The sequence below is a fragment of the Polyergus mexicanus genome, unplaced genomic scaffold (genome assembly GCF_030449975.1).
Source record: "Polyergus mexicanus isolate NDT 795.1 unplaced genomic scaffold, iyPolMexi1.0 SCAF_13, whole genome shotgun sequence".
Classification (NCBI taxonomy): domain Eukaryota; kingdom Metazoa; phylum Arthropoda; class Insecta; order Hymenoptera; family Formicidae; genus Polyergus; species Polyergus mexicanus.
In genome coordinates, this window is record NW_027223333.1 from 1423524 (window position 1) to 1447242 (window position 23719).

The window sequence follows — 23719 nt, forward strand, 5'->3', positions numbered from 1 at the left end:
CATCGCACATTTATTGTTGGCGGTATATGTGGGATGTCAATTACCACGCTCTCACAGCTTCAATAACAGTTGCAGCGATCAGTCGGACAATTCGACGGATAGCGCATGCAACTTCTCAGGCAATACTGATCAGCTCCGGGTTTGTTAGCGATATCTCCAATAGCGTCGCACGTGTCTCTGCGAATACACATATCAATAAATTAGATAATTAGAAAAGAGATATAACGCACGGATATATCGTACCGAGAGTGACGCGATAAGAAATACGTATAACGATTTGATTGCTTAATACAATTTCGAATCAATTGTAATTTATCGTAATTGTGTACATTGATCAATTTAAATACTCACAGACAACGACAGACACCCGGCGGACAATTTGATGGGATACGTATACAATTCACTTGACACCAATTGCTCATATCTTGCCTGTAACGATAAGCCGCGGTTGCCTCGCACACTTGAACCCTGAAATCATAAAACGTCCGTCGTGCATCGCGAATCAATTCGATATATAAATTAATGTATTAAGAATTGTATCGTGTATATATAAATTGACAAGGTTGGGAAGTAACGCGTTACTTGTAACGTCGTTACCGTTACAGTTACTTTTTTTCGATAACGATCGTTACTTTTTTTCTGTTTGTAACAGTAACGAATTAGCCGTTACTTTTATCTTTATTTTTTCGATTCTTTATTATCTTATATCTATTCAATAGATAGACGTATCTTTTGAAAAATATTTTGTAGCCTTCTATCATAGGCTGCATTCCGATAGTCACTGCTAGTACTGAAAATCTATAGTAACGTAAATTATAGATTTTACAATACTGGCAATGAATAATGGAATACACTCTTAATAATATCAATATTTCTCTTATCAATATTTAAAAACGATGTTTGATAAAAATTTTCGACAGAATTGAAATTTGTAAATTACAATTTAAATTCCTATAAAGATAAGTGTATTAAAAAGTAAAGATATTAACATAAAAAATTAGAATCATTAAATAAGTTTAATATAAAAAATACTTGCGACTATAGAGACTAATTTAGAATTTTTAATTGTAACATAGATTATTACATTTAATATCGATTATTAAATAATTTTATAATCTAATAGCTTATTTTAGCATTACAAAGAACAAAAACATAACGAAAAAGTAACGATTCGTTACTTTTTTCCAAGTAACGGTAACGATAACGCGTTACTTTTATAGAGTAACGTTCCCAACCCTGTAAATTGATATGTATTAAAAATTGTGACATATATATATATATATACGTCACAATTCTTAATAGATCAATTTTTTTAATTATACCGATTCTCACCTGAGTGGCCGAGCTAGCGGGGTGCTGGTGAATTTCGAAACTAGGGAATACAGTTGGAAAATAGTATTTTGATGCAGATACCGCGGCGGTATACCACCGGTGCTGGTGACGATCCTCACGTCGGCGCAGTTGCGAAACGTTTCCGGTCTCCCGCATCCGACGGCTTCCGTGCCATTGTCGCATGTTCCCCACATATTGCCTGGAACAATAGACAGAATGAGAAATCAATTCGCGACGGAGAAAGAAAGAAAGAAAGATAATGTAACATTTACCGGTATAGTAAGTCCATTGCACGACGCATTGCGAACACGTCACATACGGCGGTAACGTCACCGTATATTGGATTATGCCCTTTTTACCCGTATCGCGTGGAATCTCGAATCGAACATCTCGCGTCCCAGACACGTACAAGGGATGACTATGCGATTGAGATACATTAAAAAATAATTATAATGAAACAGACGCGCGAAAAAAAAAAAGAGAAACTTACGAGTCGAAACACTCTTGAGTCGCCTCGCGCGATGGATCGTCGTTAGGGCAGATATACATTTCGAATCTTCCAAAATGATTGGCCGTTAACTCGATTTCCACTTGTATTTCCTACAAATTGTACTCTGACATTTTAAACCTGCATTATTAGAAATTTTTTTAGAAATGTATCTTTTTGTTGTATGCAAGCGCGCGAAAAAAATAATTATGTCGTAAGTTGTAAGAAGTAGCAAAACTCGTTAATTTTTAATTTATATTTTTAAACGTAGTATTCAATGCAGGAAAATATCCGAAATTAACAGATTACATTACCTCGCCTACGGTATAGTGTCTAGTGATAATCCCATTGGCGAATTCGCCTCCTGCTTCGTGTGGACGCGGTTGACTTAAATGATACGCGTCGCCACAAATTCCGCATTTGCCTTTATTTTGCTGCCAGTGGACTGCGAAATTAATTTATAATAATTAATAATTAATTAATTTAGCCAATATCTCTTCAACATCGAGTAGCAAGTTAATTATAAATTAAATACACTTATAAATTATATTTATAAATTAAAGAGAGTTCCGTATACAAATTTGCATACACGAACCTGCGTATCCTCCGCAAAAAAGCTCGTTATCGTTGTAATTAACCGGATTTGGATAGCCGAACCTCCACATCGCATTTCGCGAGGGCGGATCCATCAATCTTCCGTGACCGTGGATCTCATCGGGCATCTTTTCAAAACGTGACAATGGTTAAGATATTAAAATAGGGAAGAGATATGAAAAAAAAATCTTGCATAAGAGAATAAAATTGTCTTGTACTTTGCACACCTTTCATCGATACACTTTCATCCATGTACGTCATTAAATGGGCGGTCTCGCCTTTACTTTTACTCCCGTGTAAAGTATTAAGGGCGCGTCCGCGGGAAAGTTTTGCGAAATTGGCGAACAGCGCGAGGTTTTTATTGAACGGGTACGTATCGAAAAACGAGTCGAACTTTCGTAGCCATTGGCAAAAATTTATGTGAGAGCACGGAAGTCCGTGAAATGTCTGAATTCGTTATTATACGGGATGTTCGTGTAAAAAAAAAAAAAAAAAAAAAAATGGAAAGTCTGTTTGCAATTTTAATCTTGTTCGCGTAATTATTGTAAGGAAAACGATCTTACTTGCACGAAGAGATATAATATCACGAACAGAATATCATTTCGTCGATGCCTGGTGATCATCTTCCGCTGTAAATCACAAAATATTACGACGATTAGTAAAATATTCTTCTTTATTAATAATAAATATTTGCGTTCGAGTAAAATAATTTTCTTTGTCAATTTTATATATGTATGTATATGTATATTAATAGCCTTTTAATCTAGAAAAGCTGTCCAGGGAACTTTTCTTCGCACTGTCGACAGATAAAAAATCCGCATAAATTTACGCACCGAATAAAACAAAGCAATGTCAACTGTTGAATTAATTCAGTGGATTATAAAGCCTCGCACTCCTCATCATCGTTGAGAAAAGTTTTCAAGGACACTTGAGAAAGACGAGAAGATTATTTCGGATTTGTACTAGGTACACATATTTAAAACTCTAACGAGTTCTGGTTTCGAAAGACGGGGGCGAAAAAATTGCGATGAAAACGTCCTTGAATCAGCTGGTAGGTGCCGAATCTTACGTAAGAAAAGAGGGGGGGGGGCGACGTGTTGTTACGACAATAATGGCAAATATACGTGTCGTCGACACATGTATCGTGTATTATTAGGCGGTACACGTAGCGCGGATTAGGATCGGCGCCAAGGATTGTTTCACATGTCCTTTTAGCACAATCTCGCAGAACTCTTATCCATCAATTTTACATTTTGATATCCATTCTCTGATTGATTAATATATTAAAATTCATTGATATGTTGTCAATCGATCCTTGACACGTCCATTAGCGTATCGGACTGAACGAGAAAAGTCACTGACATTCACGTATACGCGTGTCATTGACAGCTGTTTAGCGCGGGACGAGATACGCGATGGCGACTTTAAAGTGATGGCCTTCATTAGACCGAGGCTCTAATATAAATCATTTAGAATGCCATATTCTCAGTCAGTTTCTAATTGCAAGCCGAATTCATTGATCGTAGCTTCAACGAATATTATAGATTCATAACTCACGACAGAGATGCAGAACTCGGCTTAGAAGGGAGAAATAACGGTATTTGATTTACAAATCTTTTGGGTTCGTTGAGATAACTATACGTGCCCTCAAACGTGTGTGAATAATCAATGAGTAGCATATGATTGATGTAGCATTTATTAGTTATTCGAATCCTCGACTCATTATATATACATAGATTTTCTCGTCTCTCCGTCTTGGATCTCTCGATCTTTTATCGTGTAAGGAAATCTACTGCTCTCAGACAGGTAGTTTAAACAGGTCGAAAGTGGATCCGCGGCAACGGGGTTCTCGAAGTCACAATGGGACGCATGTTTATTTCGTGATTCATAAATAAAACGAAAAATTCGCCAGATGTAAACCGTAGCCGGTTAACCTTCGCCGAAGCTTTTATCTCGCTGCTATGAAAGCGCGAATGATAAACGAAGGACAGCCGAAACGAGCGTCTCGCTTCAAGAGACGTCTCGAGGAAAATTTGCGTCGGAATAGACGAAGGTAATGGAATTCAAACGGTGTCGCGAGGTGACGATGGAAAACATAAATCCGACACTAATAACGCCAAGCCCGTCTAGTTCTGACAAGCAATGCTCTCGTCGTTCTCCGCGATCTTCATCGTCGGAATTTCTTCAACGTGAATCGAATGCGACTGTTCGTCGCATAAATGCCGTAGGCGGATTTAGAAGAAACGATAATAATCGCGATCGTAAAACCCAAGGTAAATAGGAGCTTTGACTTTCGGGAGAAATACAAATCCGAATAATGTGCTAAAATTCTTTCGCGGAGTGAACGACCGGAAAGAAGGGATTTGGTGAGTCTATTCACAAATTCTATATTATATATACTATGTGTATAATACAAGTGCAAAAACATGCCGTTATGATAAAATCTTTTTACGGATTTATAGGATCCGTCTGGTAAGAAATTCTTCCGTCAAACTTCTCTTTTTTAAACTTATGGAAAATAGGATTATAGTTCTGGCTATCCGCTGAATTATGTCTCAACCATTTAAAATTGCTCGTTACCAAATTTATATTTTGGCCGGAGGCGTTTTTTATTGGCTGTCTTATATTATCTCGATTCATAAAGATGTCAAGCGAAGAAGAAATGTAAAGATAAGCTAATAAGCCGCGTAAGTACGAGCGCATAAGTTATCGAAACGTGAACACACGTGAATCCTCCTCGTATCGTATTTTCTTCGTATGTCGGGTCAATCGCCCGATTCGAAAGTTGCAGTCGTAAATTGTCGATTATTCCAATATAATCTTCTCTATCGGTCGATAAACTCACGATTTATAAATATTTATAAAAATATCGATTCCTTAAAAAAAGTATAAATTTTATATACATATATAGGGAGGAGAATCAAAAATAAAAATGGGCGCATCATTTCACGGTTTTTCTTAAATAGATACGGACGACGATAGACATTGGATATTTAACAGTACTTTGGCAATTGAAGAAATAATCAAATCGCATATCGCATCTCCGTACAGATGATAGCAATAAAAAAAAAAATGATAAAGATCGGTGACTTATCTGACCGTGATCGTCAAAAATCGGGTTTATCGAGTTCCACCGGTTTTGAAATGCCAGCATCGCAAAAATCGCACGATAAGAATAAAATAGACAAAGAAAGAGAAAGGAAAAAAGAAATTGATATTTCCTTTGTTTTCATCAAAGTCGCGAAAACGCAAAAATCATTTAAAAATACGGACAAAAGATTTAAGTACGGTATTCGAATTTAGAGCCTTCTGTATCGCGTGATAATCGATCGGAATTTACGGGAACAGAGAATTCATATATTGTAATTATCGATAATCGGATATCAAGTTTTTGCATAGATTTCGGGAATTTATGCGCGACATTGGCCTAGTTCTACGAATACCGGTCATATTCTCGATCTCTTTCGCAGCGCATTAACGGAGTTACGAATTACGCATGCAAAGTGTATCGGTACCGTAAACCAATTATACTCACACAACCCACAGAGTGCACGTGCTCAGCCTGACGATTAGGTCTTCCTCGGGTAAAGGAAGTTTGATCGTTTCAGAAGGGCGTTCTCTCTCTCTCTCTCTCTCTCGCGGATGTTGGCTGTCACCGGGGAAAAGACGATCCCGCGGTAGAGATCGGACGGGGCCCACTCGAGTGCGTTCGCGCGAGTGACAATATGCGTGCGCTGCGTGCGGCCCGAGGTGCCCAAAAACATGACCACCTCTCCACCTTGTGGGCAAAAGGTCTCGAGGCGTGGTTTCCAAGTAAGTCGGATGTGGGCCCGCATTATAGTGGGGACGAATCCGAGAGGAAACTGGAAAATCGATCGAACTAATTCACGCGGATGATCGATGAGTATCGGGTCGATTTTTCTTCCTGAAACGATCGCTTGCATTTCTCGAGTGTGTTAGAGTCGCAAAAAAAAAAAAAAAAAGAGGAGGTATTCTCTTGGATCGCCAAGTAAGATATCACCTGACTGACGACCGGATCGATTCGTCGCTTTCATCGAAAAACCTATTCGATTCCTTTATACTCTTCGTTTCGAGACGACGGCGATCGTGATCGATTGTTTGCCTTCTGTCATTTGTAATGAGGTCAAGCGCAATACAAATACTATGGTACTTTCAACTGTATATATTAAGAATGTATGACCACACAAAAAAGTTTATTATTAGCGAAAGTTGAAAAATAACAGTCGCAATCGTCGAAATTTAACAATAATTCGTGTGAATAATATAATCTATATATTGTAATATATATGTATATATTATACATATAACAATATATATGTATATACGATATAATAGAATTTCATGCTTTCTTTTATTTAATATGGAATTAATTATGCTACGTGATTTAGTACAATGAACTATGATAGCATATAAACATAGATATAGATAAATAATAAGAAAAAAATAAAAGATTTCTGGGAAATGATAATCCCATTACAGATGTGAATGATAACGCGCTATAAGGAAAAAGTCGAAAAATGTACTTTCACTTGCACCAAATCTCGTGGCCGCGCCACGAATGGAATCCCTGAAAATGTAGTACTATTCCTGACACGAAACGCAACGGTATTTGTTGGCGGTGTAACAGACAGACAGTTGTGTAAGCAGGAACGACAATTTGATACCTCCCATTAATCAGCAGCCACTTTCGCAGTCAAGCCGTCACGAAGAGAGTTGGACATTTTCTTTTACCTTCGATAACATTTACGTACCGTCGAATATCTGTCGCTAAAAGGTCTATCTTTTTTACCAAATTTCGAAAGGAATTTCTATATCTGTAGTATTATTTGGCTATCTAAAATAAATTCGAAATTCTTTACCAAGGATAAAAAATATCTCTGAGCAGAAGCGACAATTCGTGCGTAACTCGCGCCCTCAGCGGGACTCTCTCGGCTCTCTCTCTCTCTCTCTCTCTCTCTCTCTCTCTCTCTCTCTCTCTCTCTTTTCATGCCGCTATCAGCGCGTATCAGCGGCCAGTACGGCACCATCCCTTCCGCAGTGACGACGTCGCGAAGAGCAGCCCTCCCGTATCCGCGCTCCCATCTCTGACAGAAATGATCGTTAACAAGTGTCATCGTGCGCTGAACGCGCGGACCTCGCTTCGGCAGCTACTAAACGGTATTTATCCTAGTTCGTTCCTCTCTCGTTGAACGTTTGTGTAAATTCATATATCGTATTATGAGAACCGAACATCGGGAAACACACCGCTCTGTGTTACGGATGCTGTATGGACCATGACAAAATCGATAAATTTGTCCCGGTTCCAGCTGCTCTACTGCCTCGCGGATTTTAAAGCTCTATATTATTATAGAATAACGCGATCCGAAAATACATTAATTCTCCTATATGCATTTTTAATCACAGAGTATTGAATTGACACTGTATTTTTTTGTACGTAGCTTTATATACGTATCATTAATTTCGACACATCCGTTATCTTATCTGAAATTTTAAGAGACGCGCAGCTAAAAAACAATGTTTACTTTTGAAGATATTTTCGTGTCAATCTTGAATGTTGCAATGTTAATTTTAAACCGGCTTTATACAATGTGTCCCAAATTATGAATTTTCTCTTTAACCAGAGGAATTGTCACAAAATTGAAAATTGTGAAAATATTTTATTGAAAGATGTTTTATAAATTTAAAGATTATTATAATAAAGCTTGATTAACGATAAACATCTAATGATAAATATTCACGTTTTAATCTTGATGGTAGGAGTTAATAGATATTGATTAATAAATATTCACATAAATATATACGAGTATCGAATGAGCTCAACATCTTTCGAATCCTCGACAACAGATTAAATTAAAATAAACACGTTATGAATAAAAATATGTTGACATTTGCTTGATACAGAAATAAAAACATAAGATATTTTGATAGAAACACTCGGTCATTATATATATGTTTCTGTTTTATAGAAAATTATTCCCCAAATAAGATGAGCTATAAAAATCATTTTTTTATTCCGCTGTATATGTGAAGAGAAAGAGAGAGAGAGAGAGAGAGAGAGAGAGAGAGAGAGAGAAATAATACTCGAAATATATTTTTATTATTTCGAGAAAACAAATTAATTTTTGCTGTCCAATATTCTACCTATTTGATGTTGGAAGAAGTATATTGTACAATCAGTATTTTCTCTATTCATGTTTTATTTTATACGCCCGTATCCTGTATCTCACCATTGAAACCCGCAAGTGCTTTAAAATGGCAATGATATATTAGGCATTCTTAATAGACGTTAATGAAACTAAGCATCGTATCTGTTGAACGAATTAACTATAGTTCTTATATAAACATTCTTCAATCCACACTAGCTCAAGATTTAAAAATGCAGAGAGAAATTTATTTACATAGATATATAATAGATATTTATAGTGAAATAAGAATATATATATGCTTAAGTACAGGTTTGTAATATTATCATTGTGCAGGCGTCGCAACAACGTGGAATAGATGCTTAACCGGTTCAGTGTCGAGAGAACCAGAAGGGCCGGTAATTATGACGGAAATACCGGGTCCTCAGTCTCGAAGCTTGCTACAAGAATTGAATGCGATACAGGTACGTCAGATGCTGACTTAAATCGAGATAAGAATATAGTATTATAAAATTTATATATTAAATTTGTGACTATGTTTCTAACAATTTGTCTTGAATTGGGATTCAACAGTGATTTACATATTTTATTATTATTAAATACGTAAAATTGAAGCGCGTACGTCGTAAATATTATATGTACGCTAAAGAGAAATAAAACGGGTTACAATGTTAACATCTGTGACTTTAGCAAGCATCTTCCGTACAATTCTTCGCAGACTACAAAAAATCCTCCGGTAATTATATAATGGATGTTGACGGGAACGCGTTGCTGGACGTTTATATGCAAATCTCGTCAATGCCCCTAGGGTACAATCATCCGGCGATGTTGGAGGCTCTCGCCGATCCCGTTAATCAAGTGAGTGATATAAAGTCGCTTTGGCGCGGAGCACAGGATTTTTTCCACATACACAATTTGCATGCTAATCTCTTTTACAGGACACGTCACTTAAATTTTAACCGCATAGCTTACAGGTCTCGATAAGTTTCCTCGAATAATCCAGATTTCATATAGACTATGTACGAGTTTTGTTTACGTTACGTACAAGACACATTCGAGCTATATAAAAAATATTTAACGATAATATTTTTTTCTTTTTCTTTTTCAGAAAATTATAGCAAACAGACCTGCATTAGGTGTCTTTCCAGGAAGAGACTGGCCTAATAAATTAAGGAATATTCTGCTCAACAAGGAGGTATCTAATAAATCTATTTGACTTATCTCTCATCGCGTCTCTTGAATCGAAATTATTATTCTGGACAGGTTGCTCCACCCGGATTATCGCATATCACAACAATGATGTGCGGTTCTTGTTCTAATGAAAATGCTTTTAAAAGCATCTTTATTTGGTACGCTGAAAAACAAAGACAAGGAAGACCATTCATGAAAGACGAGATAGAATCATGCATGATAAATCAAATTCCTGGTTCGCCGCGGTATTCTATTATGTCCTTTAAAGGTGCAATATATCAATTCGTGCAAAAGCAAATCGACATCTAATCATAAATGTTTTTTACAAAATATTTGATATCGATAGGTGGCTTCCACGGAAGAACCTTAGGTTGTCTCTCAACGACTCACAGCAAGTACATTCACAAAATAGATGTACCAGCTTTTGATTGGCCTATCGCCTCTTTTCCAGAGTACAAATATCCTTTAGAGGAAAACGTCCGAGAAAATCAGAGGGAAGATAAACGTTGCCTCGCGGAGGTAATTGATCCAATCACAATTCTTAAGTATTTCTGTGAATATTTTACACGTACAAAAAAAGATCTTTAAAACTTAACGGATATTTCAGGTCGAAGAATTATTCGAGAAGTACAAGAACGAAAAGAAAGTACCAGTGGCTGGTGTAATTATCGAACCTATTCAAGCGGAAGGCGGTGACAATCACGCGTCGCCGGAATTCTTTCGGGAACTTCAACGCATAACGCGACAGGTAAATTGCAGCTCACGAGGCAATCATATCTCAGCTTGCATTAAGAAGGATATTATGACCTCGCATTAAAATCTTTCAGCACGGAGCAGCGTTGCTTATCGACGAGGTCCAGACTGGTTGCGGGCCAACGGGAAAAATGTGGTGTCACGAGCATTTCAATTTAAATACCCCACCAGACGTGATGACATTTAGCAAGAAAATGCAATTAGGCGGTTATTATCACTCGGAAGATTTCAAGTAAATATCTTTCATGACCAAAATGTATTAAAAGATTATCAACGTTTAATTGCTCACCGCACTTTCTTTGCAGGCCGAAACAATCGTATCGCGTGTTTAATACTTGGATGGGCGATCCAAGTAAATTGATACTGCTCGAAGCGATCATGGAAATCATCAAAAAGGAGAATCTTTTGGATAGGGTCACGCGCGTTGGTGATTATATGCTGAAGCATTTGATAGATATACAAAAGGAGTATTCTAGTATAATTAGCGCGATGCGTGGACGTGGAACTTTCATAGCGTTTAATTGTACCTCGCCTGAAATGCGAGATGCCATCATCAAGAGGCTTACAGCCAAAGGTAAGGTGGTATCGTAACATAAAGTGTAAACGCTAAAAATATAGCTCAAGCTTACAAGTTTTTCGTATCCTTGTTAGGTATTCAGGTAGGTGGTTGCGGTAACCGAGCTGTGCGGCTGCGGCCTGCGTTAACTTTCACGGAACGTCATGCTGATATATTTTTGGATGCGCTTCGTTCTGTACTAAAGGAATAAGGGTAAACTCCGCGGTTTTTTGTGTTTTTCGAGTCAAATATCTTCCATATCAAATGTCTTCCATGTCAAATGTCTTCCAAATCAGATGTCTTGCATTAAAGAATGGTAAAATACGGAAATACCATGGTATATGTACGGAGATGTGTATACGGAGTTAAAAATACATTCATTATTTTTATATGGCAGTTGCATTATGCTAGGCTAACAATTTATACATAACTTTATAAAAATGATACAGTGGTTGTGCAAAATGCAGCGAGAATATATATTTGACGATTCTTGAATTGATTGATATGCATTATTGTTGCATAGGACATAAATTGTTATATTAGTTATTTAAACATTTCGTACAGTATTTTCTATAATTTAAAAAATGCTATAAAATTATGCTAAGTTAAGAATTAATTATTATAACTTATATTTTGCTCTTTCGCTATTATTTATTTTATTAATCGATTTGATTAATAAAGCCGGATAATTTGTTGCACGATCATTAAATGTCTTCCGAAAGAACTGCCAATAAAAAATGTTTGAGCTATGTTTCATGTCATTGATAAGCTCCAATATTATTTATCGCAACATTTTCCTAAGAATATTATGTGTATAAACAAAATGTTCATTTTCAATGATGACTCTTGTGTCATACGCATATATAAGCCTTTCTATCCTTATCTACAAAGAAATTATTAAAGAGCGTAGAAATGAAACCATACGTATTAAAATATCTAAATCCTGTGATTATTGCAAATGTTTATTTATGCAATACACCGAGAACATCGATACATGTAGAACTCGACATTTTAATAAATTTGCAATTCTAAATCGCAGAGTGATACGGGAAGAGTTCTCTTTGAACACAGAAACGACTATTCATAAACTCTTTTCCCATCCCCTCCTCCCTCCCTAAAATTGTCAGCTCTTTACACTGGGTAAACGTACGCTATCAGTGCATATCAGTGGTTAGTACGGCATTATCTCTTCCACAGAGAACATCGCGGAGATCAAACCTCGTATTCGCGCTTTTATCTCGAACGGATATGATCGTTAACAAGTGTCATCGTGCGTTGCATGCGCAGAATTCGCTTCGACAGCTGTTAAACGGTATTTACCAATTTCTTCCTTTTATCAAACTTTAATATACTAAATTGATACGGAGATCATAGAAATTGATCAGATCATTGATAGACACCGCTTTGTTGACGCCGGATGTTGTAGATCATAATAAAATCTATAAATTCATTTCGACTCCAAGTACTTTGTTATCTTAAAATTCTGTATGTAATATATTGATACTTTCACATATATCTTTGATATTATATCTCTAATAGATAGCTTAATTTCGATATATCTAAAATAACGATATACTTATCGTTATTTTATCAAAAATTTTATTTATTGTATAATTGTAGCACACCGTTCAAAAAACAATATTTAATGTCAAAGATATTTTTATATCAACTTTGATATTGTAGCGATATTATAATTTTAAATTACCCATATGCAATGTCAAAATTGCAAAGTTGAACAAACAGAATGGTCTAAAATTAAAATTTTAATCGATATTGTAATAAATGAATTCATGGATTATCATTATAGTAAAGTTTAATTAACAATTAATATTTATATTTTAATCTTGATGGTAAAATTAATAGATATTAATGCGCGTATAATTAAATATTCATATTAATATAAATGAACGTCAAATGTTTATCACTGAACATCGAGAAAAAATTTACTTCCTTCTAAAATATTTTTAATATGTAAAAATCCTTAGTTCTCTCAATGTTGTCCAAATATAAATTGTTACATAATCTTTATATTTCTTATTTTTATTTTATGTTACGCATCGTCGCACGTATTTCATTGCAACTTTGTGATTTGTGCGAGGGGTTAAAATGTAAAATTGCAGTAATATATCAAGCAATCATTTTTAACTGGTGTCAATAAAGCTAATCGTCAGAGCTGTTGGACGAATCAGCGAGTTAAATTATCTTCCTGCATACAAATCCAACGATCCAGCGAAAATATATTTATATAAGATATATACACATATTTGCATGCATATATGCTGAAGAATAAGAATATAATATCGATGTACAGGCGTTTCAACAACGTGGAAGAGATGCTTAATTAGTTCAGTGTCAAAGGAACCGGAAGGGCCGGTGGTTAGGACGGAAATACCGGGTCCACAATCGCGTAGTCTGTTACAAGAATTGAATGCGATACAAGTATGTCAGATACTGTCGATTTAACAGCAATAATATAATCGCGTAATTTAATTTATTACCGTGTTTCTGAAATTGCTCTTTGAATTTTCATTCAGTAGCGATTTATGTATATTATTATTGAATATATCAATATATAAAATTCAAGCTTATACATACATTGTTAATAATATGTAATCTTTTATAAATATGTACAGCAGAAACGAAATAAGTTACAATGTTGAATCTATGACTTTAGCAAGCATCTTCCGTACAATTATTCGCAGACTACGAAAAATCCTCCGGTAATTACATAATAGATATTGACGGAAACACGTTGCTGGACGTTTATATGCAAATCTCGACAATGCCCTTAGGATACAATCATCCGGCGATATTGGAGGCTCTTAGCGATCCTGTTAATCAAGTAAGTGATATAAAACCGCTCCATCGCAAAAAAAAAAAAAAAACATCGGATTTTTTTCATATACATATACAATTGTCATGCTAATATCCTCTTTACAGAATACACCCTATTTAAATAATAAATCTATATCGCTCTGACAATACTTGATAAGGTTTCGAAAATAAAATTTTCTCAGAACATCTTACAAATCAATTCGCGTTACATTCATAATGTCTGAACTGTATAAAAAATATTGAAGTCTTACGTTTCTTTTCAGAAAATTATAGCAAATAGACCTGCACTGGGAAACTTTCCGGGAAAAGATTGGCCTAACAGATTAAAAAATGTTCTACTTAACAAGGAGGTACCTGATAAATGTTTTAGCTATAATTTATTCTCCTATATGTATGTTTAATTTATTCGATTTATATCGAGTTATCGAATTATTATTGTCGACAGATTGCTCCATCCGGATTGTCGCACATTACGACAATGATGTGCGGTTCTTGTTCAAATGAAAATGCTTTTAAAAATATCTTTATTTGGTATGCCGAGAAACAAAGACAAGGAAAACCATTCACGAAGGAAGAGATGGAGACGTGCATGGTGAATCAAATTCCTGGCTCGCCACGATACTCCATTATGTCCTTTAGAGGTGCAACATATCATTCAATCAACCAATGTCATGAACGATATTTATGAACTATTTAATATTGATAGGTAGTTTCCATGGAAGAACCTTAGCATGTCTCTCAACGACTCACAGCAAGTACATTCACAAAATAGATGTACCAGCTCTCGACTGGCCCATCGCCTCTTTTCCAAAATACAAATATCCTTTGGATGAGAACATACGAGAAAATCAAAAGGAAGATAAACGTTGTCTCGCGGAGGTAATTGGTCTAATCACAATTCTTAATTATTTCTGTGAATGTTTTACACATGCAAGAGAAGATCTTTAAAACTTAACGGATATTTCAGGTCGAAGAATTATTCGTAAAGAACGAAAAGAAGGTACCAGTGGCTGGTGTAATTATCGAACCTATTCAATCGGAAGGCGGTGACAATCACGCGTCGCCGGAATTCTTTCGGGAACTTCAACGCATAACGCGACAGGTAAATTGCAGCTCACGAGGCAATCATATCTCAACTTGCATTAAGAAGGATATTATGACCTTGCATTAAAATATTTCAGCACGGAGCAGCGTTGCTTATCGACGAGGTCCAGACTGGTGGCGGGCCAACGGGAAAAATGTGGTGTCACGAGCATTTTAATCTAGATACCCCACCAGACGTGATGACTTTTAGCAAGAAAATGCAATTAGGCGGTTATTATCACTCGGATGATTTAAAGTAAATTTTTTGGCATGTCAAAAACGATAACAATGTTAAAAACTATTGACGATTAATTGTGTGCTGCATATGGCAGGCCGAAATTACCATATCGCGTGTTCAATACTTGGATGGGTGATCCAAGTAAAATAATACTGCTCGAAGCGATCTTGGAGATCATTAAGAAGGAGAATCTTTTGGATAGAGTTACGCGTGTTGGTGACTATATTCTGAAGCATTTAACAAATATACAAAAGGACCATTCCAGTGTCATCAGTGCAGTGCGTGGACGTGGAACTTTCATAGCGTTTAATTGCGCCTCTCCTAAAATGCGAGACACCATCATCCAGAAACTTGCAACCAAAGGTAAGATGTGATCGTAACGTAAAATGTAACCATTAAGAGAATCTCTCGTTTTCATATTTTCTATTATTTCATATTTTTATTAGGTATCATGGCAGGTGGATGTGGCAACCAGTCTGTGCGATTGAGACCTGCATTAACTTTTACAGAGCGTCATGCCGATATATTTTTGGATGCGCTTCGATCTGTACTGAAATAATAAGGGTAAATTTAATGGTTTATAGCGTCTTTTAAATTCGACATCTTTCGTTACAGTACAGGCGTATTACAATGTACATAGAATAAAAAATATTCATTACTTTTATATGACATTGAGTTATAAGAAAAACATAACTTTATAAAAATGACAAATGATGAATTAATAATCCTGCAACATAATAAATTAATCAATTTAATTCATTTGTGTGTAAATATATATGCATATATACAGATTAATCAACGCATGTACAAAATGTTTCAAAAAAATTGTGCAACACTTAAGAGAGAATGTTTTTTTTTGACGATTCTGGAATTCATTAAGCGATGTTTTTATTGTGTAAGAATATAAATTGTTATGTTAATTATTTAAATATTTCGCACTTCATATAATATTTGCTATAATTTAGAAAAGATGATATAAAATAATGCTATATTAACATTATAACTTATCTCTCATTTTTGTTCCTTTTTCGCTATTATTTGCTTCATTGAACGACTTGATAGTTGGCAAGTTTATTGCACAATAATAAAACATCTTTCGCAAAGAACTGTCAATAAAAAGTGTTTAAAGTGTCTTTTATTGTTAATAATTCGACATTTTTGTGAGTATATCAGCAAAATGCCCGTATTCTCGATGATGACTCTTCTGCGTCATGTAAGCTTTTGTTCTCATCTAAGAAAGAATTCATGAAATAATTAAAGAGCACGATAGCAAAACTATTGCATAAAATATCGAAATCCTGATTATATTATAAATATATATTTACTGTCATTTTAGGATCCACCGAACCATGTCGTTGTGATAAATTCCACAAATTTACAGCCATATTTGCCAATGCAGGATCTCGTAAATCTGCACGAGTAACAAAGCAATTAAATAGCTCAAGCGCTAGAGCCGACTGTTTGTTGAATTGCTCAGTAGATCCAAGATATTTGAGATGACTTAAAATTTCCTCAACAATTTTAGAACAAATTTTATTGACCTCGCCAATAAATTTCTGATCAGATCCATATAATTTATCATTTGAATCAACCTAAAATGCCATTATCATGTGATATCTTAATTTCTAATTAATTTCTCTACTCTAACTTTATAGAAATAAATGTTGCAACAATTATCTTTTCAAATGTACAAAAGCATAAAATTACCTTGTCGATATGATAGGGATAATTTTCCTGTGCTACAGTTGAAAGAAGATCAAGTACACGTAAATACAAGTATGGCTTGATTGAGGTATTTTCCTCGAAACAACGTTGCACCGCGTTGAGCAAACCTCTCATCAAATATAAGACACCATACTCTGGACTGTCCTAATATAGCGAAATAATCTCTCTATTATAAAATCGACTTTTAATGCACGTTGATATACATACCGGAACTACCAGCAATGTTGACAAGAAATTCGATAAGTATGAGAGCAAATATGATTGTGAACTTTTCTGTCTTCCATCGATATCGATGGTTTTAGGCATTTCGGGAACCAAACTTAAAGCGGCCTTGAAGCAAGCATCGGCTGAAAAATGTCCATTTACATATATAAAAAAGTAAAGATCAGAAAAAGATCAAAAAAACAATATATTAAATATTAGAAAGATTAATTTGACTCACACCTTGACCTAGACATTGATTCAAGAGAGCAACTTGTCCGGACAAAAGATATAATTGAAGACGTGTATGAACCAAGGTTAATGAGGGTATAGTGATGAAACAGAATGCAGCACAGGCGCGCACAAATGCCGATGTTCTTCTTGTGTGATGACCGCGCACTATCTTCCTAGTATCGACTGATAATCTATTTACACACTGAATAGAAATACAGAAAATTGGAGTATAATCAATATATTGATTAGAATTGTAAAATAAAAAGGACAATTTAATATGTACATTATACCTGTACAAGTTGTATATGAACGCTATCAAGATTAGGAAACGCCGCTCTGGCTTCTGCATAAAAACTAAGCTGCTTCTCAAAATCACGCCCATAATCTACTCGTTGCACCAAACCACATATTAGTTGTCCGATCTGTCGTTTCTCATCTTCGACAGTCAAAGCACTGCGCAGATTTTTTAAGTTTTAGAAATCAGAACAATGTTTACAAAAATAAAATGACATACCTAACAGAATCGTGCATAATCCTTGCGATAAACATAAGAGCATTTATGATAATAGGATCTGTAATGGGTCCATTTTGCGCACTCAATCCTTCTATAACAGTTTTACAAACCTCAACCTTAATACTTTCCTTATGAAACAAGTCAATTAGAGGCAAAAAATTGTCCTAAAACGTAAATGTGAAATCAATGTTTAATTCAATATTTTAAAGTGGTTGCTTTATAATAAATAAATATGAATTATATATGATTAAAGCGCGCGGTACCATAGCAAGCAATGACTCAAAATCTTGTGTGTGGGCGATTATCTTCTCAACAATGTTCTGCAATTGCAGATAATAGTTTTCGAAAGTTTTGTTTGGTCGTAGGTGGTCTATTATCTTACCAAAAAACAAATTAAGCTCATTTACCTGTAATACATGCGTATGATAATAATCTAATTTAATATAATAAAGAGCATTATTATATAAACTTACAGAAAAATGTATGACAGTAAATTGGATCCAGATTTCGATGCAATGCATAAATTTGTTAGGGTCTGTGAGATCTGTTATGTATTTCCATATTACATTAAGCACTGATTGACAGTCTTCTTTCGGCGGAGATTCTCGTACAAGACACTCTCCTAAACTTCTATACAGGAAATATTGAGGATATCCTGTCGAAATGTTGAAAGAAAAAGTTAATGCCTTTTAAATCAAATATATGTATCACTATATTCCTCGCTTAAACTTTTGATCTCGATACCATTGTCTTCGCTCGATACTATTAAATTTACAAAGTCCATGGCGCGTGCGGCAATATACGTCGGTTTAAATGCAGTCAATACTGTGTTTAATAATAATGATCTGAGAAAAAAAAAATATATATAAGTAACTAAAAGCAAGATTAAAGATGAATTAAAGATATTTAAAATATATATTTACCCATGCTCTTGTTTTTTACAGCGAGATAAAATTTCCTCGAGAAGACTCTCGGGCGATGTTGCTACCAAAACCTGTACGATCCAATCCAATGCCGGTAAATAGAGATTCAAATAGGAATATAGAGTGAGATTCTGCTTCACTAATTCATTCTTCACAGTAGGTCCAAATAGCTGCTGGTATGTAAAAAGGAAGTCGTAGAAATTCTCCCGTACAAACTCAAAATCTGACGTTTTATTCAATGCCAATCCCACGCGACATAAGTAGCATCTCGCGTAAACTGCTATCAATGGATTCCCGATTCCTCTTATCATATGAGTTATGCGTAATAAAGCAGTGTTAAATTCGCTAAAATAAAATACCTTCGTAATTTTAATAGTGTAAACTCTTTCACGGTATTATAAGTGAAAGTATCTTACCTTGTCGTCAGAAAACTATAAGATTTTATTATCGCCATTTCTACATACAAACGCGGCACCAATTCTCGTATAGAGGCTATCTTATAAAACCAATTGCGACACGTTTCTTTTGCATTCTCGGGAACCATATCAGGTGTAAAATTGTCGGGTAAGTTCGTAGGTACTTTACTTCCTGGTCTGAAAGAAAACGTTGTCATTAGAAATAAAGTCCATAAAAGTCCTGTGTGACAATAAAATAGAAAAATATAAAATACATGGAGTCCTAAAAAATAAAAATTTGTTTGTATGATAATTACTTGTAATATTCAGCCTTCATTTTCAATCTTTCATACACAAGCTTCCCAAAGATATCCAATATATCTGTGATGAGAACAAACTTACTTGGATAGAAAGCCATTACAGATGTATCTACTAATAATTTAGCACACTGAAAAATAATTTAGCGCGTTAATTCCATATATATTCTCTTGTAAAGCTTCAATTTAAGCCTTATATTACAAGGATTAAATAAACGAATAAGAACCTGTATTGCGATTTTGAGCGCCTTTACTCTTTGATCGGAATGCCATGCTTGTACCAATTCGTTATTCAATTGCTCGATTCGCGCAGTATACTGCTGTTGCGATAAGTCCAACATTTGTCTTACAGATCCTTCCTCAAAATCATCCAATTGTTCGAGTCGCGTTTTTACTTTGTCGACCATTGATCCACTTGGTTGGACTTTCACTACAACTATGTGTGATAAAACGATATATTTAAATCCAACTAGACAATGTATATTTAAATATTAAATAATATAGGCTATTCCTTTTCTTTCGTAAAATTAAATTGATTCTCACAAATCCATCTTGAAAAAGTAAGCACCTTTTTCTCCACCTGATAAGAAACTAGTAACGATTGATAATTTTTCAGAAGTTGTGTATTTGCTCAATATAGCTGAGCGTCTAACAGACCATGGCTCAACCAATTCTTCTGCTGTATCCTTTAACTTTTTACTAACAAGTGCAACATTAGAGTAATCCCACTGTAATAAATAATAAATATGCATTGTAAAAAATTATCAAATATTTATAAAAATACCAGAGGATTATATATTACTTCATCAGCAGCCATTTTGGAAAGAGGATCAAGTTCTTCTCTAGCAAACTGTGTAAGAGGATCAGAGCCATCAAGAGAAGAATGGCTTAGCAATGGATCGTTCAGTGGATTCGCAGGAACTGGTGTATGCGTTGGTGTTGGTATTCCGGTAGAGGAACTTGTACTTCGTAATGCATTGCGCCTAGTTGAATTACGTCCATCAATTAACTATATAAAAGGAGAAACACAAAAACTTGTTTCTATAAAAATTATATTTATACGTGTATGTGAAAAATATAATTTAATATACAATATTAAAAAGTGCAAGATATACTCTAATAAGATATACTACTAAAATTACATCTTACAGTGATTACGACCGGTTTCAATGGATGATCTACAACTTCCTCTAAGCATGCAAACTTTACAGTTCCACAGTCCATAGGTTTTAAGATCCTGTAACAAAGATTTTTGTATAATATAATATAAAAACTACTAAAGTATACTCATGCATGTTGTTGTGCTCGTGTTTTGTGAGACCAAGAGATTTATTTCTCCAAAACAAAAATAAAGTAATAACAACTCTTACGCACAATAACAATATTTTAACATAAATAATGCCCCTACCATTCTATCTCTGTCATATTTTGTATATATCAAACTATTTTTTCTAGGTTATTAGTGATAGTACATAATCTCTACTGTTATGACAATGTATTGCGGTTCATTATGCGGCTCACGAGTTTGACATTAGAAAATGTCAAATCAGGTCAAATGTCAGATAACTCTCGCCCCCGTTTTCACATAAAGTATCGAGACTTCGTACTTCAAATTCTAGGGTGTGTGCGTTCGGAAATCTTGCCCGTAAGGTGAAGTAGTGTTTAATTATCCAATCAGAAAAAAGAAGCAAAGATTTCTTCATTCTGATTCGTCAATTAAACACTACTCTATCTTGGATAAGATCTTCAAACGCACTCCTATCATTTCACAGGTTTTCATTCATATAATTTTTTAATTAATGATCTAATGTAAAAACTTATTTTCTCACGATCGAAATATATATATTTTTATCTGCTCTCGAATCTTTAAACTACACTGATGGAGGAGATTCGTGTAATCGATGAATTCCGATTTGTAATACAGCTGTTATATATCTCGCGAAATATGAACCGAAAAATAATTCTAACAAACCGCCAATTCGGTCTTAAATATGTTCGCGGCAGCACCAATACCTTCCTCATTTTCAACACTGGCGTTCCGTTCTCTCCAGTTGTCGCTATACGCTGTTGATCGCGCACAGTTTGCGAAATTCGAAGATTTCCGCGAGGAAATTCGCGACGTATCAGTCATGGACGATGTTCTCGAGAGCTGGGAGCAAATAGAGGAATCTAGTGTAAGACGTGTGTCAAGTTTTGTTTTCCAAATTAAACGTAGAACGATATAGTCTTGTGTTAACCTATACTCGTGCACGCGCGAACTCTTTCGTGTGCAAAGTTTTTGGAACGTGACGAGAAAATATTGTCAAGACCAATCGTTTCGTGCCCTTTTCGCATTAAGATGCGTCTATCGCTTCAATATTGATATGTATTTTTTTTTTTTTTTTTTTTTTTGCGAAATATTGTAGTTAATCGTAATGATAATAATGTTTGTTCATGTTACCATTTTTTACTTGGAATGTTTTGAATTGTCGAACTTCCATAGTTATTTTTTTTCCTACTAAACTAATACTACTTTCAGTCGAATTTATCACTTGATCATTTCTATAAATCATTTATTATCGTGTATAAAACCAAATAACGTAAAATCATAATGGATTTTAGACTCTCGATAAAAGATTGGAGGCCCTTCAGTTGGACGCAGTAGATGAAGAAATAGAATCTTCTAGGTAGGCTTAGATAAACATTCGTTAGGTTCTCTTTTGCTTTACATTTTTCAGAGTCATTCCAAAAGATATATTTCTATTATGCGACTTCTGCTGTGTATCACATATGCACATACATATATGTATATATATATATATTAATATTATGTGTGAAATAATTTTTTGGATACAGGTCTAGTCATACCACAAATACAAGAATGATCATTTTGGGAGATGATGGTCTCAGATCTCAGTATATACCTCCAAAGCCTACAGTAAAGATATTGAAGAGACCATCTAGAGATTCACGGGGAAGTGGCGATGGACCACTAAACGACGAAAAACCTAAGCAACCTATTAAATCTCTAAAACAGGTATGTAACATTGTCTCATTTAAGTTACCCCTTATCCTATTGAATATACAAGAATATAAAAAAAATTATTTCAGAGAGAGCAGGAGTATGCAGAAGCGCGAAGAAGGATTTTAGGGGAGGAGAAGAGTCCGGAAGAAAAAATGGCACAGGAGATCAACAGAATTCAATCGAAGTCGAGCGCTCCAAATGGTGGCAACTATCCCAGCAATGTAATTCGCATGCCAACTGCCCCAGACGGTACTCGGGGCTTTAACGTGCGTAGGTAGCGCGTCTTCCAGTGGACATTTTTCATCCACCTTTTTCGTATTCTCCTTATTCACCGCCATGGGGAAGGAGAACGGCTATGAGGCCGATCGAAACAGCTATGCACTCCGAGCAAAGTGAACAGAAGATCTACAGAAGATTTTTAGAGTTCTGTCTCGTAGATCATCATTGTACATGGATACAGGAATTAAGAGAGAATGGACTTGTAAAGCAGAGACAAATATATAAGAGAGAAAAATAATTATATATATGTATGTATGTATATATATAAAGAATTACATTTTGAGCGATACAATGGGACAGAGGCGTGGATTCGTCACATGCAACTGGAAATGTTTCATCTCATAAACTTGTAAAATATTCAAAGTACCTAATGGATTGTGTAATAAAAATACTACCTGTATGTGTGTATGTGTGTGTGTATATATATATGTGTGTGTGTGTATATACATATATACACACACATAACATACATACACATACACATTATACATGCATGTGACAACTCTGATGCAATATATTGAGCGTTTTGTTATTAAATCGAAGATACTTTTAAACGAATCTTTTAATTGACTCTTGGCTCAAACAATATGATATAAATATAAAAAAAACTTCTTTTTATAACTTTATACTGAGTAATATTTTATATTACTCTTGTAGTACACACTCTGAATCATGTTTGGAAGAGTATAAATTAGGAGGGGATTAAAGCACGATTATGATTCATCGTAGTTATTTAAACAGTAGTATCACAGATAACTGCATCATATATGTATATATGACAACGATAATGTACATATGTATAAGTACCATAAGAGTCAATCTTAAGGGTAATTTACATCAAATACACATAGCATAGCAATTTTCTACGAGTACTCTGCGTTGATACCACTGCTT

At 35.0% G+C, this 23719-nt stretch overlaps 5 protein-coding genes across 7 annotated transcripts; 3 read left to right on the forward strand and 2 right to left on the reverse strand.

The window, feature by feature from the left end:
- Positions 1-59: 59 nt before the first annotated feature.
- On the reverse strand, positions 60-2541 carry LOC138938942 (uncharacterized). Its single transcript, XM_070306363.1, has 7 exons — positions 2415-2541; positions 2134-2264; positions 1823-1932; positions 1605-1750; positions 1333-1531; positions 352-468; positions 60-177 (listed from the first exon to the last, which is right to left on the reverse strand). The coding sequence occupies exons 1-7, from the start codon at positions 2539-2541 to the stop codon at positions 60-62; spliced, it is 948 nt and encodes a 315-aa protein (XP_070162464.1).
- A 4898-nt stretch (positions 2542-7439) lies between these two features.
- On the forward strand, positions 7440-12079 carry LOC138938622 (4-aminobutyrate aminotransferase, mitochondrial-like). Of its 2 annotated transcripts, none has more exons than XM_070305747.1 (10): positions 7440-7591; positions 8914-9041; positions 9268-9435; positions 9686-9772; positions 9841-10036; positions 10115-10287; positions 10376-10516; positions 10596-10753; positions 10827-11095; positions 11173-12079. In XM_070305747.1, exons 1-10 carry the CDS (start codon positions 7528-7530, stop codon positions 11286-11288), a joined length of 1500 nt encoding a protein of 499 aa, XP_070161848.1. In that variant the 5' UTR covers positions 7440-7527; the 3' UTR covers positions 11289-12079. The 2 variants fall into 2 exon arrangements, with proteins under 2 accessions (XP_070161848.1, XP_070161849.1); XM_070305748.1 differs by having other exon boundaries at positions 7451-7591; positions 9296-9435.
- A 185-nt stretch (positions 12080-12264) lies between these two features.
- LOC138938710 (4-aminobutyrate aminotransferase, mitochondrial-like) lies at positions 12265-16097 on the forward strand. The gene is made up of 10 exons (XM_070305902.1): positions 12265-12389; positions 13389-13516; positions 13752-13919; positions 14176-14262; positions 14358-14553; positions 14619-14791; positions 14880-15014; positions 15094-15251; positions 15328-15596; positions 15680-16097. Exons 1-10 carry the CDS (start codon positions 12326-12328, stop codon positions 15790-15792), a joined length of 1491 nt encoding a protein of 496 aa, XP_070162003.1. The 5' UTR covers positions 12265-12325; the 3' UTR covers positions 15793-16097.
- LOC138938709 (VPS35 endosomal protein-sorting factor-like) lies at positions 15970-21163 on the reverse strand. 2 transcript variants are annotated; one of them, XM_070305901.1, is made up of 18 exons: positions 20951-21162; positions 20692-20779; positions 20345-20551; positions 20111-20270; positions 19770-19978; positions 19543-19673; positions 19247-19423; positions 18831-19175; positions 18652-18752; positions 18381-18562; positions 18171-18314; positions 17908-18071; positions 17684-17846; positions 17403-17595; positions 17166-17305; positions 16941-17102; positions 16559-16825; positions 15970-16464 (listed from the first exon to the last, which is right to left on the reverse strand). In XM_070305901.1, the coding sequence occupies exons 1-18, from the start codon at positions 20965-20967 to the stop codon at positions 16375-16377; spliced, it is 2940 nt and encodes a 979-aa protein (XP_070162002.1). In that variant the 5' UTR covers positions 20968-21162; the 3' UTR covers positions 15970-16374. The 2 variants fall into 2 exon arrangements, 1 of the variants encoding a protein (XP_070162002.1); XR_011447747.1 differs by having other exon boundaries at positions 16374-16464; positions 16559-16644; positions 20951-21163.
- Positions 21164-21402: 239 nt separating this feature from the next.
- LOC138938674 (SUZ RNA-binding domain-containing) lies at positions 21403-23383 on the forward strand. Its single transcript, XM_070305850.1, has 4 exons — positions 21403-21716; positions 22144-22208; positions 22378-22558; positions 22633-23383. Exons 1-4 carry the CDS (start codon positions 21534-21536, stop codon positions 22822-22824), a joined length of 621 nt encoding a protein of 206 aa, XP_070161951.1. The 5' UTR covers positions 21403-21533; the 3' UTR covers positions 22825-23383.
- Positions 23384-23719: the final 336 nt, after the last annotated feature.

Coding starts and splice junctions, on each gene's coding strand:
- LOC138938622 (XM_070305747.1), top strand. CDS start 7,528: ATGATCGTTAACAAGTGTCATCGTGCGCTGAACGCGCGGACCTCGCTT. Junction 7,592..8,913: donor GCTTCGGCAGCTACTAAACG/GTATTTATCCTA, acceptor ATCATTGTGCAG/GCGTCGCAACAACGTGGAAT. Junction 10,037..10,114: donor TTCTATTATGTCCTTTAAAG/GTGCAATATATC, acceptor TGATATCGATAG/GTGGCTTCCACGGAAGAACC.
- LOC138938709 (XM_070305901.1), bottom strand. Junction 19,424..19,542: donor ATGAAGGCTGAATATTACAA/GTAATTATCATA, acceptor GTTTTCTTTCAG/ACCAGGAAGTAAAGTACCTA. Junction 16,826..16,940: donor ATCCCTATCATATCGACAAG/GTAATTTTATGC, acceptor ATGGCATTTTAG/GTTGATTCAAATGATAAATT.
- LOC138938942 (XM_070306363.1), bottom strand. CDS start 2,541: ATGCCCGATGAGATCCACGGTCACGGAAGATTGATGGATCCGCCCTCG. Junction 2,265..2,414: donor TTTTTGCGGAGGATACGCAG/GTTCGTGTATGC, acceptor TTAATTTCGCAG/TCCACTGGCAGCAAAATAAA. Junction 1,751..1,822: donor ACTCAAGAGTGTTTCGACTC/GTAAGTTTCTCT, acceptor TCAATCGCATAG/TCATCCCTTGTACGTGTCTG.
- LOC138938674 (XM_070305850.1), top strand. CDS start 21,534: ATGTTCGCGGCAGCACCAATACCTTCCTCATTTTCAACACTGGCGTTC. Junction 22,209..22,377: donor GAAGAAATAGAATCTTCTAG/GTAGGCTTAGAT, acceptor TTTTGGATACAG/GTCTAGTCATACCACAAATA. Junction 22,559..22,632: donor CTATTAAATCTCTAAAACAG/GTATGTAACATT, acceptor AAATTATTTCAG/AGAGAGCAGGAGTATGCAGA.
- LOC138938710 (XM_070305902.1), top strand. CDS start 12,326: ATGATCGTTAACAAGTGTCATCGTGCGTTGCATGCGCAGAATTCGCTT. Junction 13,517..13,751: donor AAGAATTGAATGCGATACAA/GTATGTCAGATA, acceptor CTATGACTTTAG/CAAGCATCTTCCGTACAATT. Junction 15,252..15,327: donor TATCACTCGGATGATTTAAA/GTAAATTTTTTG, acceptor TGCATATGGCAG/GCCGAAATTACCATATCGCG.